General features: G+C 37.7%; 1 protein-coding gene across 7 annotated transcripts in view; it reads right to left on the bottom strand.

Annotated features, from left to right (window-relative positions):
- VPS8 (VPS8 subunit of CORVET complex) overlaps window positions 1-16,751 on the bottom strand; it is a 254,754-nt gene that overhangs the window by 101,108 nt on the left and 136,895 nt on the right. For all 7 annotated transcript variants that reach the window (XM_027584601.2, XM_027584610.2, XM_027584603.2 and 4 more), the window contains 2 exons: window positions 7,246-7,335; window positions 3,993-4,039 (listed from right to left, as the gene is read on the bottom strand). In XM_027584601.2, coding sequence (XP_027440402.1) covers window positions 3,993-4,039; window positions 7,246-7,335 — 137 coding nt within the window. The remainder of the gene's footprint in view (window positions 1-3,992; window positions 4,040-7,245; window positions 7,336-16,751) is intronic.

Below are 16,751 nucleotides of genomic sequence, written 5' to 3'. Positions count from 1 at the left end.
ACAACTGGGGAAGTGGGGGGGAGCGCGATCTCATGGCCCTGAGATCATGACCTGAGCTGAAATCAAGAGTCGGACACTTAACCTACTGAGCCCCCCAGGTGCCATTATAACATTCTAATTTTTTATTTTAATTTTGAAATATGCTTTTTCAACAATGAATGTCAATATGTTAAAATATCCTTTCAAAATTATCCACAGACAGGAGAGGAAGAAAAGAGGAAGAAAAGGGGAGTATGTCAGAAGGGGAGACGAACCATGAGAGATGATGGACTCTGAAAAACAAACTGAGGGTTCTAGAGGGGAGGGGGGTAGGGGGATGGGTTAGCCTGGTGATGGGTATTGAGGAGGGCACGTTCTGCATGGAGCACTGGGTGTTATGAACAAACAATGAATCATGGAACACTGCACCAAAAACTAATGATGTAATATATGGTGATTAACATAACAATAAAAAAATTAAAAAAAAAATTATCCACAGAAACACAGGTTCAACTTAAATCCAATATATAACCATTTCCATAATCTATGTTTTGCTCCTTGGCAAAGCTACTCATTTTCTTAGCAATGCTCAATTTTTACTTTATTTTGATTAAAGATTAGAAATACAATGTGACTTTTATGTGGTTTTTTTTTTTTCCTACAAGAAAATCATACCACATTTCAGAGGCCTCCAGGACATGGTTAACAAAAGCTAAATCGACATTACCAAGAGAAGTGTACTGAGGAAAATACTGTGAATATAAATATACTCGCACATTCTCTTCATTCCTCATGCAGCTCAAAGCCCCACAAAAACCATCAATGTCCTTTTGTATTATCCTTCAAGCATCCCCACTGCACAAAAGGCCTACATCTGGATGTAAATATATCAGGAGAACTCCCATGAGAATTCTTGGCCTGGCAGGAGCTCACACAGGGAGTGGGGGTGGGGTGGGCTTTATGTAGCAGCTGTCCCAAAGAAGGGAATTGGAAGGGAATGCAAATCCGTTCTCTCCCAAGCTGTTGGCCTCAATTCAGGCAAGTAATTTGCTTCTGTAGGATTAACTCCCCTGCCAAAAACTATCTATCCATGTACAGATGCCACCAATATCTTTGTAGGTCAGTTAATTCTACTGAGGACATTATACACATAGCAAAGATAACAAAGAAATTAAATAAAGACAAGAGAGAAATATAAATAACTCAATGAGATGATTTGTCCCTTAAAAAATGTATTGACAAAATAAAAGGCTACCCCCTCAAAAACAACTCAATGAACACTTGTAAATGTTAAATAAAAAATGTATATATAAGGATCCTATTAACTCAGGTTTTGTGGGGAAAAAAAAAAAAAAAAAAGGCAATATTCTGACATGACACACATATCCAAACAGTCTCCATCTGAAAATGACTGTTTTCTTTCATTTTCCTTACTCGCCAAAATACTGCTAAAAGAGCTTCTTGAGTGGTGGGGGGAGAACCTAGCTGTTTAAAAACAAAACAAAACAAAACAAAACAAAACAAACTATTGCTTAAGAGCAGAAAGGGAAGAATCAAAGGCAAAAAACAGTCTCCACTATCTGCCAGTGAAAACTGCCAGGCAGGCCCAGTCTACCTATTCTTGCTGGTTTTTTTCCTCTAAGTATCTTTTCCATACTCCCTTATTTCCCAGAACCTGACAAGACTCTAATCCCTTTTTCAGATTAGTCAAAAAGCATATTTATTTCAAAAGGCTGAAATGTGATGGAAAATCAGTCATTCAGAGTAATAACTGTAGTGATATTTATATCACCTGATACTGGTATTGTTTTATTTATAAAAAGTCAGATTTGGTCAATATCATCTTCTGTATTGTATTCCATGTGAGAAAAGGCCAAGCACAAAGCTGAACTTCCTCTGTCCTTCTAGCTTGGGTCTCTCCAGGTAGGATGGTTGGGGGAAAAAGGACTTGATCAAATAAATTATTCTAAGGGAAGAGGTTCCAGGTTCTAGTGAGGTGGGGAACAAAGGCAAAAAGGAAATGTAGATGAAATTTTCTTATAACCTGCAGTCCATTGACAAATACTTGAGGCAGGCAGATTATACATTCTTCCAGGAACTCCCAATCGTAATTTTAATATCTTGCTAGAGGGAAAAATAACCTTAGCTTGACAATAGCTAGGCTGTCAGTATCCTCAGAGTCCTCTTTAGTATATGAAAATATTTTCGGAAACGTCCCTGTCTTTACCTCCCCCAACCCCAGAGTATACAACCAGCTTCTCCTCACAATCTCGGGGCAGCCCTTTCTGCTTAAGGGTCCTGTCCCATGCTATAAAAACACCTTTTAGCACCGGAGACGTCTCAAGAAAGAATTCTTGAGGCTCCGAACCCCAACAGTTCCACTCGACGAGGAGAATGGATGTGCCACAAGAGAGGAACAGAATGAATTGGGCCACGGGAAAAGGGGTGCACAGGATCTGAAGAAAGGGCTGGGGCTGAAGTTGGGTCCTTCCTCGGTCTGCCCAGAACCTCCACTCTTCTTTCACATCTCTGTCCCCAGCTCTCCCCATCTTTTCCCCACCGGCCCCCAACTGATATCTAAGATGTTTCTATCCATTCATTATAGAAGTAGGCCTTGGCTGAAAATGGCTCTGAGGGAGAGCCAAATGATTAACAGAAACAAAAATAAAGGTATCTAGCCTCGTTTGATATTCTGAGAACAGGGAACTAAAACACTGATAATTTGAAGATGACTTGAACAGGGATGCGGGGTATATAGTCAGACTGCTTTTCTAAATATCTGCATATGCACATCTGGATGACTGAATTTAAATGCAGCATGGCCTGCTCTAGATTTAAATGACTGAGATTTCAAAAAATTATTACAATCAACAAAACTACTGGCATTTTGGTATGTAAAAGTAGCACAGAATACTGGAATAACCCAAACTGAGATTACCACTAAAGTAACTAAATGACTGTTTTCAATGGCTAGTGTACGTTATAACACAACATAAAAGTTTGTATGTCTGACGTGAAAGTCTGTCATACCGGAATATTACACTCAACGCCACTGATGCTTAACTCTGCGTGTACATCAAAAATATCCCCACCCACAATGATTCTGTGGGTTCGGGCCCAGATGTCTGTATTTTTACAAGTTTCTAAGGTGATTCTGACACATACTTCCAGTTAAGACAGAGTGACTGTGTTAGAGGATGTTAAATATTATTCCACTCAACTCCCAATTAGTCCACTTAGTCCCAGCAAAATGTTAAGATCTCACACACAGAGCTGCTTTGCTTACAAATCCATTACTAATCTCATCATCTCTCTGGGTTAGTTTTATTTGATGAGTACCACAGTAGCACTTGAAAAAAAAAAAAAAGGTTAAACTTTGCTTCTCACACCACCACAAGAAGTTATTTAAAACTAACACTTCAAATGAGGATTTAAGAGGGAATAAATTTAGAGGTGAGCTGGGAATTAGGTATTTACTTTGAAAGTAAAGCTATCAATCCACAGCATGGAATAAAAGGAAGCAGTGAAGTTAGGATAGAAAGGGGGAAGCTAGTTGGTCATCAGATTCTTCCTAAAACATGTCTTCATGGCCTGGCTTCACTATTGTTTTTGACAATGATAACAACTCAACATGTATGCTCATGTTCAAATGCAAAGAAAAGTATTCCCTCAAGATATAATCTACTTTCATCATATGTTTTGGTATAATCTATGAAACTATTATACTCAAACTAACACTAAAAATCAAAAGTTGATTATACTATTTGGATGCAATGGGCCAGTTTCTTTTTTTCTCTTTTTTTTGGGGGGGGGGTGGGGTAAGGTGGGGCAGAGAGAGAATTTTAAGTAAGCTCCAGGACCCTGAGATCATGACCTGAGCTGAAATCAAGAGTTGGACACTTAACCGAAAGAGCCACCCAGGCACCCCACAATGGGCCAGTATTCTTAACCTCAATTTATGTCCTTTGATTTTTCATCTGTGTATAATAAAAAACTTAAATTTATTAACATACCTTGGGTCAAGAAGACTCCTCAAAAATTTGAAAAGCAAAACCTGGTTCTGAATAGAAAAACAATTAAGAATACAATATTTAAAAACAAATTCTTCAAACTATGCCAAACTAGAGTATCCCTTTGAAGTGCAGAAATTTCCACCAAGTCCTCTGTAGAGATCTAAGAAATTCTCAAGTCATTTGGAGGTCATTTCCTCCCAGTAATTCAAATCACTGTCACACATTCCATTTTTGAGTGCAGAAGAAACACAAATGCCTTATTATTGCAAAACAACAACAACAACAAAAACAAACCCTCTACTAAGATCCATCCCTTGGCAGTTCTCAGCATAGGGACCCAGGAATGGCAGGTGCTCTGAAATGCCATGCTGACAAGCGCATTTTAGCTACACTGAGGGGTTCCCACTGCCTTACCTGGTCCTCTTCTTGGGAGGACAGCCTACTGTGAGATAACCTAAGTAGGGTGGGAGTTTGAGGCCCAAACAGCAAGCAGCACCAGAAAAGTTCATTAACTCCCCAATGTAATCAGCTACAGAAGAGACAACACACTGCAACATGTTAGCCGTCAGTATGCCATAAAATCTGGGTTCTGCTTCTTCCACTTATCTGCTATGTGACTTTGTATAAATCACTGACTTTCTTAGCAGTTCAGTTTACTTATGTGAAAAAGAGAAGAGCAATATTTTCTCTGCCTTCTGCACAGGGTAGAGGTGAGACTTAAATGAGAGATACCTTAAAATACTATATGAATAAAATAATGTTTTTAAGTTCTTAGGAAAGCTAAGCAAAAATTATAGCTTAGTTTTTCTTTTTTATTTTTGGATATATTCAAATTTCACCTGTATAAAGCACAGAACTCAAAACTGGAAAGGATTAATGTAATTTAGAAGATGACATTTAAAATATGTTTATCAGTCTTTGATTTTATATCTTTTCCCTGGTCTATCATTTTGTTTTATTTAAATATGACTTTCCTTCTGGTTATAACTTAATAGTCTGGCTTTTTCATTTCAAGAATTCTCAAAACAATTGGTCAGAAGCATATTTCTTGCCACCAAGAAAATTCACTTTATAAAATTTTGTGTGGGATTCTCTCATATTCAGTAAATCTCTGCAATAAATAAACACCTCATTTCTTTAAAAGAAATGTGTACGACTCTACAAGCACTCCACAAATAGCCAGTTTTTAAAAAAAAATCCATGACACTTCAGCTTTTTTATGTTTGTCTGATGAGTGACATTGTATTCATTTACTTGGCCTGTCTCTAAGGATCTTTAGAGACTAAGGAAAACAGAAAATCCTACATTGGATAGCCTTACATTTTAAATGACAGTAACAACACTTAAAGATGAGGAGATATATCAGAAACTGCTGACTTTTAAAGAAGGGAGAGGCTCTGTGGACTGAGAGTATTTGTAGCAGAAGTGTCCTCCTGTCCTCATCACTAGAATGGACTGGATGACTCTCCATGTACTTCCTCAGTATCCTGGGCAATGCTCTATCATCATTCAAGTCCAGTTATTCTGCAACTGTCTTTTGGCTTATCCTTCTTCTTCCTTGAGCACAGGGACACATGTATATGTTTTTTGTATCCTCGGCACATAACAGTGTTTTTGGTTCACAGCAGGTACATAATATTTATTGAATCCATGGATGTGTCTTTATCTTGAGTTAACGGACCTCATCATGCTGGACAGCCAAGCCCGATGTCTGGGAGTCACTTTTAACCTCTCGGATCACTTTCGACTCAGTTCTAAGCCCTACATGTTCTACTTCACAAACACATCCTAAACCTGTCCACATCACTGCCACTGACGTAGTCTCCACCCTCACCATCTTTTGCCTAGACCCTTCACCTTCTAACTTGTCTATGTAGTCTCTGTTCTCCATATGCTCCCTTTGCTAGTCCACTCCCCACACTATAAAGTTAATTTTCTGTAAAATGAATCTAATGATGTCCTTTTGCTGAAAACCTTCAGTAATTCTCTAGGTTATCTAGAAGATATGGTATAATTTCTTAGCACTACACATAAGACAGTTCAGTATCAGAGTGCAAACTCTAGTTTCTAGCTCCTATACCTTTAACTCCTCCCTCCCTCAGAGCTTTTCTGGCTTACCTGAATGCTCCTCCCACCACTGTCACCAGGATGTCATAGTCACAGACCTGGCCATTCTCTGGATATGCATGTTGTCTCATGCCTTCAAGTGTTTACATACCCAGAATCCTCTATTTAGAAAGTTAGTCTCAATTCTCTGCCTAGAAAACTGATGCCAATCACTCAGGACCCAGCCCAGGCATGTCTGGGAGCTCTTGCCTGGCCTCAGTCACTCTCCCCTCTTGCTTGTGTAACACTTTCTCCATGTGTCTGGTGTAGCACTTATAACCTTGCATGGTTATATAAGTGCTTCTTTCTTCCACATGGAAAATTAAGGAAAAGGCTGCATTCATATTGGCAACCCAAGGCCTACCATACTGTGGTACATGGTGAGGCCATGATAAGTGTTTAAATTAATAAGTTCCAGATCTTTGTCTCTCCTTCCAGCTGCCCTCCACTCACTGCTTTGGTTTTCCTCTTGCACAGTTATCACTTCCTACACTTATGGGCACTTGAGGACTCTAGGCCATGCTTTATGTTGCTGTCATTGTCCTACTCCCTACCTCTATCACTTGTGGACCTAACACCAGTGAGCAAAACGCACTGCCAGCACTGCAGTGATAGTGACAAGTGCGATACTAGGGTCACTAATAATACTTCAAACTGAGCATCTCAATATTTGACATTAATATAACTGTATTCTAATTAAGATTTTCCAAGAAAAATTCTAAATAGTCAGCATTAACCCAATTTGAGACAAAAGTCTGAATAAATAATAAATAACATCAACCTCAAAGACAATAGAGCTATAGTTCCTATAGTAAAAAACAAACAAACAAAAAACAAAAAAGAGGGGGGATCTTCTGTGGATTACTAATTCTAGATTAAGTACAGGGCATAGTTCTAAAAATGTTTCTGTGATATTACTATTTATTATGCAGAAAGATGAACTCTTTCCTTTCCAGATGCAGAGATCATCATACAATTGCTCCCAAATACACACACACACACACACACACACACACACACGGTGTAAAAAATGCTTAAATGGCAACTATGTATTGAAGACATTACTACAATCAGAGTTCTTAGGTGGATGTTCAATAATTGTCTCTCCACTAGATGCTTCTTCCCAATATATTTTTGCAATATTTACCTGAAGTTTTTTAATGACTGTTTCAATCTGTTCAGAAAAGTGAGTAGCAACCAGCTCTGCAGCTTTACAGGGCCTCAGGGATACAAGTTCCTAAAGGGAAAGGAAAAGATAAAATGATCTTTTATGTAAAGTTTAAATAGAATCTCCATAGATGTAAAGCATGATTATCTACTTCAGTATTTTCATGAGCTTCTATACTGCATTTCAGAAGCCCTCAATGTAAGGTCTCAATTTAAAGGCACGTTGAATTAGAAATATGCCAGGTAAAAAATTAGATTTTGATATAAAAGGTAACTCATGCTTAGAAAATGAAAGCACTAAAACTGGATTTAAGCCTTGATATCTACAGAATGAACAGAAGGAACAAAAGCTTTCTCAAATTTCCTGTCAGTGAATTTCACCCTTGAGCTTAAAGTAATAACTTGAAGCAATTAAAAAAAAAAAGTATAGCTGCAATTTTTCCAGCTAAGAATTTGAAAATTTTACTCCTGATGCCTGACAGATTTTGAACAAGGAGTGTCTTAAACCAATTTAAGGTCACAAGTCTTAAATGAGACAAAGAGGTTGACCACTGTTTATTAACCATTTTCTGTCAAATTTAAGACTTCCAATCTGCCCTCTCCTTGAACTTTCCTAGACATTACTGGCTACTTCTCTTCTTGAAACTCTCTTCTAACTTGGTTTCTGTGACCTACTCTTCTATCCTTCCAATTGCATGTTTACATGGCTGAAATGCAAAGACCAACAACAGATCAATGTGGTAAATTCTCAAATAAAAATGAGACAAGTTACTGTGACTGCAACATTCATGATATATCTAATATTCCTGTATTAGTAGCTGCTCTTCAATAATAATGAACAGATATAAGTAATTGTAGTTTATACTACTTTTATAGAATACATCTCAAAAACAGAGAAGGCACAACTAATGAACATCACAAACAAAAAGGGGCTATTACTATCGGTCTGAAGATATTAAAAAGAAATTATTATGGATTAATTTATATCAAGAATTTGAAAATTTAGACAAAATGGATAAAAGTTCCTAGAAAATGTCATTTAATAAACCGACTTAACAATTAGAAAAACCTGCACTGATTTTTAACCACTGAGGAAATTGAGTGAATACTCAAAAGTTCTCTATGGAAAACTCCAGGTCCAAAGAGCTTCACTGGTGAGTTCTAGCAACCATTTAAGGAAGAAATAATGCCAACGTTAACTAACCTCTTACAGAGAATAGGAAACAAAACAAAACAAAACAAAACTTCAGCTCATTTTATGAGACTAGCAAAATCTTTGATATCTAAACTCAACAGGACAATGTAAGAAAGGAGTACTACACTGATACAAACATCCTAAATAAAAACAAGGTCCAACAATATTTAAAAAGGATAATATCAGGATCAAGTTACATTTATCCACAGAATTCAAGGCTAGTTTAACATCAGTAAGATTCACCATAACTATAGAATAAGAAAGAAGAGGTGAAAAAACTCATTTATGAAAAAACTGTTAACATACCGGAAAATAGAAGACTTCCATAAAAATCCTTAAACACTGTATTTATATTGGAAATAAACATTTTAAAAAAAAACCACTAACTATAGCACTGTTATGATCAAAATATGAAATTCTGACAGTTAATCTAATGAAGAATAGAAAATCTCTATTGAAAAAATTATAAACCTTTATAGAAGCTCTTGAATAAAGGCTTATACCATATGGTCACAGACCGGAAGACTCAATATTGTAAAGATGCCAATTAAATTTAAAATAACTGAGAGATTCAGCGCAATCCCTGTCACTATCATAAGGATAAAAGAATTGTTTTGCTATGACCAGCTGATAATAAAATATATTTAAAAGTATAAAAGGTCGATAAAAAAATAAATAAAAGTATAAAAGGTCGATAGGTGGGGAGGATGGCAGAGTAGGAGGACCCTAAGCTCACCACTTCCCACCAATACAACTAGGTAATACCTACATTAGTGTAAATTACCCAGAAAATGACCTGAAGACTGGCAGAACAAACTCTCCACAGCTAAATATAGAGAAGAGACCCCACTGAAGCAGGTAGGAAGGGTGGAGACATGGTAGGGAGCTAAACGGACCAATGGGACTGTCCACAGGAGGGATGGACACCTTGGGCATGGAGAGGGGAGAGAAACAGACTCTTGGATCAGGAAGCCTACACGGGAAGATGAATCTCCATAACACGGCTTTGAAAACTTATAATCAGTGGGATTTTAAACATGGAACTTTGAAAATCAGCAGACTAGTGAGAGAGCCTGGTGGGTGAGAGGAGACTGAGTCTCCGCCCTTAAAGAGACGGCACAAAAAACAGTCCTGAGGAGATACAACATTAGCAGCATTAGTTTGAAAAATGCATACGGCATAGGGGAGGGAGATTTGTTAATGCTCTGCTAATCTCAGAGCATGTGCTGGAGGGGCAGGGATCCTTGGGAGACCTCTCTAGGAACAAAGGAGCTGGTGGGCACCATTTCCTTCCCCCGCTCCTCCCCCCGCCCCAGCATAAACACACAGCCACCTGCAGGAACCAGCACAGCACCCATACTCTCTAACTAACCTACATACACCACCACCACACCCCAGCTCTCTTGTGGACATGCCTCCTTCAGCCAGGTTTCCATTCCAGGTCCCTCCCACAGCAGACCACACAAACCTTGCTAACAGTATGCATCCTGCCCCAGGGCACTTCAATGAATCTGACCCCTCCAACCTAGCCTGCCTGGATCCCCAGCAGCTGCAAGTTCCCTCTCGCCAGTGTGGACCTTGCCAGCACTGCGTGCCCCACTTCCGTAGTCTCCTGCAGTCCAGGGCTACCACATCTCTGGCAAACGCATGGTCTAACTCACCTCAAGACCAAGGTGGCCCCAGACTGACCCACTAACGATACAGGGAACAAACCCTGACCACAAAAGGCAAAGAGCTATTGCAGATAACTGGACTAAAAGCAAAGATAGCTCCACTACAATAGTAGGATGCATGCAACACCCATAGAAGACCCATTGAAGCACCAGGTACTGGTGAACAGGGGACATCATGCTGCAGGGCACTACAGGACCTCTTCTTCATAAGGCCACTACTTTCAACAGCAGGAGACATAGCTGACTCTCCTAACACCCAGAAGCAGACACAGAAAGTTCAACAAAATAAAGAGATAGATGAATATGTCCCAAATGAAAGAACAGGACAAAAATCACAGCAAGAGAGCTAAATGAAAGAGATAATATGCCTAACAGAGAATTTAAATTAGTGGTCATAAAGATACCCACTGGACTTGAGAAGAGAGTGGAGGACCTCAGTAAGACTCTTAACAAAGAGAAAATATAAAAAAGAACAAAACAGAGATGAAGAACTCAATTACTGAAATTATAAATATATTACATGAAATAAAAAGTAAACTAGGAGAAGCAGAAGAATAGACAAGTGACCTGGAGGACAGAGTAATGGAAAACAATCAAGCTGAATAGGACAGAGGGGGGAAAAAAGAAAACGGAAATAGGGAATTCAGCGATACCATCAAGTAGAAATTCACATTATGGGGATTCCAGAAGAAGAGAGAGAAAAGGGTGCAGATAATTTATCTGAAGAAATAATAGCCAAAAACTTCCCGATTCTGGGGATGGAAACAGAAATCCAGATCCAGGAGGCACAGAGAGCTCCCAACATAATCAACCAAAAGAGGTCCTCACCAAGACACACAGTATTTAAAAAGGCAAAAAGTACTGATAAAAAGAGAATTTTAAAAGCAGCAAGAGAAGACAGTTATTTATGAGGGAAACCACGTAACACTATCACTGATTTTTCAGCTGTAACTTTGAAGGCCAAAAGACAGTGGTATGATATATTCAAAGGCTAAAAGAAAAAAAATACCTGCAGCCAAGAATACTCTAACCTGCAAGGCTACCATTCAGAATAGAAGGACATTATACGCAAACAATGAATCATGGAACACTACATCAAAAACTAATGATGTAATGTATGGTGATTAACATAACATAATAATAATAATAATAAAAAAAAGAATAGAAGGACAGATAAAAGTGTTTCTCAAACAAAAGTTAAAGGAATTCATCACCACTAAAACAGTCCCACAAGAAATGTTAAAGGGAACTATTTGAGTGAAAAGAAAGACAGTAAATAAAAGTAGGAAATACAAAGGCATTAAAAATAAGTATATCTATAAAAATCAGTCAAGGCATTCACAAAATAAATGGATATAAAGTATGCCACCATATACACCTAAAACCTGGAAGGGAAAGGAGTAAAAAATGGGTTCAAACTTAAGTGCCCATCAACTTACTATACCCATGTTATATATAAACCTAAGGTAACACAAATCAAATCCAGTAAAAGATATGCAAAAAAGAAAGAGTAAAGAATCCAAGTATACCACTAAACAAAGCCAGCAAACCATGAAAGAAGAGAACATGAGAGAAAGGAACAGAGAAAAACTACAAAAAGAACCACAAGATTAGTAACAAAACTGCAGTAAATACATACCTATCAATAATTACTTTGAATGCAAATGGACTAAATGCTTCAATCAAAGGACAAAGGGTGACAGAATGGATTAAAAAAACAAGACCCATCTATATGCTGCCTACAAGAGACTCATTCAGGACCTAAAGATGCATGCAGATCAAAAGTGAAGGGATTAAAAAAGCATTTACCATGCAAATGGAAGTGAAAAGAAAGCCAGTGTAGCAATACTTATATTGGACAACTATACTTTAAAACAAAGAGTATAACGAGAGGCAAATAACAGACGCTATATAATTATAAAGGGAACAATCCAACAAGAAGATATAACTGTAAATATTTATATGGGAGCACCCAAATACATAAAGCAGTTAATAACAAAAAGAAAGAAAGTCATTGATAACAGAGTAAAAGGGTACTGTAAAACCTCACTTATATCAATGTACAGGATCATCCAAACAGAAAGTCAACAAGGAAATAGTGGCTTTGAATGACACACTGCACCAGATGGAAATCCAGATATCCATCCAGATATATTCAAAACCTTCTATCCTAAAACAGCAGAAAACACAATTTTTTTTCCCCAAGTGCATATGGAACATTCTCCAGAAGAGATCACAAGTTAGGCCACAAGTCCAAACAAATTTAGGAAGACTGAAATCACACCATGCATCTTTTCCAACCACAATGCTATGAAACTAGAAGTCAACCAAAAGAAAGAGTCTGGAATGACCACAAATACATGGAGGTTAAATAACGTGCTACTAAACAATCAATGGATCAACCAAGAAATCAAAGAATAAATAAAAAAATAAATGGAAACAGGGGTGCCTGGGTGGCTCAGTCGGTTAAGTGTCTGCCTTCGGCTGGGGTCATGGTCTTGGGGTCCTGGGATTGAGCCCCATGTCAGGCTCCCCACTGCCTGCTTCTGCCTCTCTCTCTGCCCTTCCCCCAGCTCATACTCTCTCCCTTGTGCTCTCTCTCTCAAATAAACAAATAAAATCTTAAAAAAAGGAAACAAATGGAAAAGAAAATACAATGGCTCAAAATCTTTAGGATGCAGGAGAAGCTGTTGGAAGTTTATAGCAATACAGGCCTACCTCAAGAAGTGAGAAAAATCTCAAACAACCTAACCTTCTACCTAAAGAAGTTAGAAAAAGAACAAAAGTCAAAACAGTAGAAGGAAAGACATAAAGATTAGAGAAGAAATAAATGATATAGAAACTAAAAAAATAGGGGTGCCTGGGTGGCTCAGTCGTTAAGTGTCTGCCTTCGGCTCAGGTCATGATCCCAGCGTCCTGGGATCGAGCCCCGTATTGGGCTCCCTGCTCCGCGGGAAGCCTGCTTCTCCCTCTCCCACTCCCCCTGCTTGTGTTCCCTCTCTCACTGTGTCTCTCTCTGTCAAATAAATAAGTAAAATCTTTAAAAAAAAAAAAAAGAAACTAAAAAAATAGAACAGAGCAATGAAACCATGAGCTGGTTCTTTGAAACAAATCAACAAAATTGATAAACCTTAAGGCAAACTCATCGAAAAAAAAATGCAGCAGGTTCAAGTAAACAAAATCAAAAATGAAAGAGGAGAAATAACAACTGACACCACAGAAATATAATTATAAGAGATTATGAAAAATTATATGACAACAAATTGGACAACCTAGAAGAAATGGATAAATTCCTACAAACATATAACCTCCCAAAACTGAATCCAGAAGAAATAGAAAATTTGAACAAACATAACCAGCAAAGAAATTGATCAGTAATTAAAAAACTCCCAGCAAACAAAAGTCCAGGACCAGATGGCCTCACAGGTGATTACTACCAAACATTTATTATTTTTTTTAAACATTTTTTAATTAATTTATTTGACAGAGAGAGAGAGACGGCGAGAGTAGGAGTATGAGCAGGGGGAGTGGGAGAGGGAGAAGCAGGCTTCCCGCCGAGCAGGGAGCCCAATACGGGGCTCAATCCCAGGACGCTGGGATCATGACCTGAGCCGAAGGCAGACACTTAGCGGCTGAGCCACCCAGGCGCCCCACTACCGAACATTTAAAGAAGAGATAATACCTATTCTTCTTAAACTACTTCAAAAAGTAGAAGAGGAAGGAAAGCTTCAAAATATATTCTATGAGGATATACCAGCATTTGCTGACACCAAAACCAGATAAAGACCCTATGAAAAAAAGAACCACAGGCTACTATCTCTGATAAATACAGATACGAAAGTTCTCAACAAAATACTAGCAAACTGAATCCACCAATACATTAAAAAAATCACTATGATCAAATGGGATTTATTTCTGGGGTGCAAGGGTGGTTCATTATTTGCAAATCAATCAACCTGATTCATCACATCAACAAGACAAAGGATAAAACCATATGACCATTTCAATAGATGTAGAAAAAGCATTTGATAAAGTAAAACATCTGTTCATGATAAAAACCCTCAACAAAGTAGGTGTAGAGGTAACATATTTGCAGATGACATGATACCACATATAGAAAACCCTAAAGACTCCACCAAAAGACTACTAGAATTGATAAATGAATTCAGTAAGGTCACAGGATATAAAATCAATACATAGAAGTCCACTGCATTTCTACACACTAATAATGAAGTGGCAGAAGGAGAAATTAAGAAAACAATCTCATTTACAACTGCACCCAAAATAATAAAATACCTAGGAATAAATTTGACCAAGTAGGTAAAAGGTCTGCACCCTGAAAACTTTAACACACTGATAAAAGAAACTGAAGATGACAAAAACAAATGGAAAGATATTACACATTCATGGACTGGGAGTACCAATATTGTTAAAATGTCCATACTACCCAAAGCAATCTACAGATTTAATGCACTCCGTATCAAAATACCAATAGCATTTTTCATAGAACTAGAACAAATAATCCTAAAATTTGTATGAAAGCACAAAAGACCTGAAGAAGAACAAAACTGGAGGCATCACAATCCTAGATTTCAAGATATACTACAAAGCTGTAGTCATCAAAACAGTACAGTACTGGCACAAAAACAGACACAGAACAGAGAGCCCAGAAATAAACCCATGATTACACGGTCAATTACTCTTAGACAAGGGAGGTAAGAATGTCCAATGGGAAAAAGCCTCTTCAACAAATGGTGCTGGGAAAACTGGACAGCAACGTGCAAAAGAATAAAACTGGGCCACTTTCTTACATCATACACAAAAATAAACTCAAAATGGATTAAGGACCTAAACGTGAGACGTAAAACCATAGAAGTCCTAAAAGAGAGCCCAGGAGGTAATTTCTCTGACATCGGCTGTAAGTAACATTTTCCTAGATATGTCTCCTGAGGCAAGGGAAATAAAAGCAAAAATAAGCTATTGGGACTACATCAAAATAATAAGCTTCTGTACAGCAAAGGAAACAATCAACAACAAAACTAAAAGACATGCTACGGAATGGGAAAGATATTTGCAAATGACCTATCCAATAAAGGATTAGTATCAAAAGTACATAAAGAATTATATAACTCAACACTAAAAAAACCAAATAATCCAATTAAAAATGGGCAGAAGACACGAACAGACATTTCTGCAAAGATGACATACAGATGGCACACAGATACATGAAAAGTTGCTCAACGTCACTTATCATCAGGAAAATGCAAATCAAAACTACAATGAGGTATCACCCCACACTTGTCAGAATGGCTGAAATCAAAAAGCACAAGAAACAAGTGTGGGTGAGGATGTGAAGAAAAAGGAACCCTCATGCACTGTGGTTGGGAATGCAAAGTGATGTGGCAAACAGTGTGTAAGTTCCTCAAAAAATTAAAAATAGGGGCGCCTGGGTGGCTCAGGTCATGATCTCCAGGTCCTGGGACTGAGCCCTGCATCTGGCTCTCCGCTCACTGGTTGAGTGTGCTTCTCCCTCACCCTCTTCCTCTGTGATCCCTCTCGCTCTTGCTCTCTCTCAAATAAAATCTTTAAAAAAATTAAAAATAGAGCTACCATATGATCCAGTAATTCCACTACTGGGTATTTACCCAAAGAATATGAAAACACTAATTTGAAAAGATATATGCACTGCTGTGTTTACTGCAGCATTATTTACAACAGTCAAGTTATGTATATATACACAATGGAATATTACTCAGTCATAAAAAGAACAAAATCTTGCCATTTGCAACAACATGAATGGAGCTAGAGAGTATAATGCTAAGTGAAATAAGTGAAATAAGTCAGTCAGAGAAGGACAAATACCATATGACTGATTTCACTCATATGTGGAATTTAAGAAACAAAACAAAGGAGAAAGGAGACAAACCAAAAACACAGACTCTTAACTATGGAGAACTGCTGGCTACCAGGGGGAATGAGGGTGGAAGGACGGGTAAAACAGGGGAAGAGAAGTAAGTGTACACTTACACGATGAGCACTGAGTAATGTGTAGAATTGTAGAATCACTGTACTGTACACGTGAAAGTAACATAACACGGTATGTTAACTATATTAAAATTAAAATTTAAAAATAAATAAAAGTATAAAAGGTCAAGAATAACCAATACTCTCTTCAAGATTATAAAACAACAGTATTTAGTAGGGTGGCATTGATGCAGAGAGAGACAAAACAGTAAAGCCGGACAGAGTGCTGAAAAACAGATCAAACGTATAGATCCTTGATATGCTTATGACAAAGTAGCACTGCCAAGCAATGGGGAAAGGCAACTTTTTAAAATAACTGTTGCTGGGAAAACTGGACATCCATACTTTGAAAATTAATTGGACACCACTCTTATACCATGTACAAAAACTGCTTTCAAGCGGACCTAAGATTCAAAGACAAAAACAAAATAAACAAGAAAGCTTTTAGATAATAATATAGGAGAATTTCTCCTTTAGTAGAGAAGAAAAAATTGATGATTTGACTACTTAAAAAAAAAAAAAGAACTTTTCTTAAAAAGAACCACTGAAAAAAGCCACAGAGTGGAAGACATCCACAACATATTATCACTGAAA

The sequence above is a fragment of the Zalophus californianus genome, chromosome 1 (assembly GCF_009762305.2).
Source record: "Zalophus californianus isolate mZalCal1 chromosome 1, mZalCal1.pri.v2, whole genome shotgun sequence".
Lineage (NCBI taxonomy): Eukaryota > Metazoa > Chordata > Mammalia > Carnivora > Otariidae > Zalophus > Zalophus californianus.
Note: the sequence above shows the minus strand (reverse complement) of the source record. Positions and strands in the feature narration are given on the sequence as shown.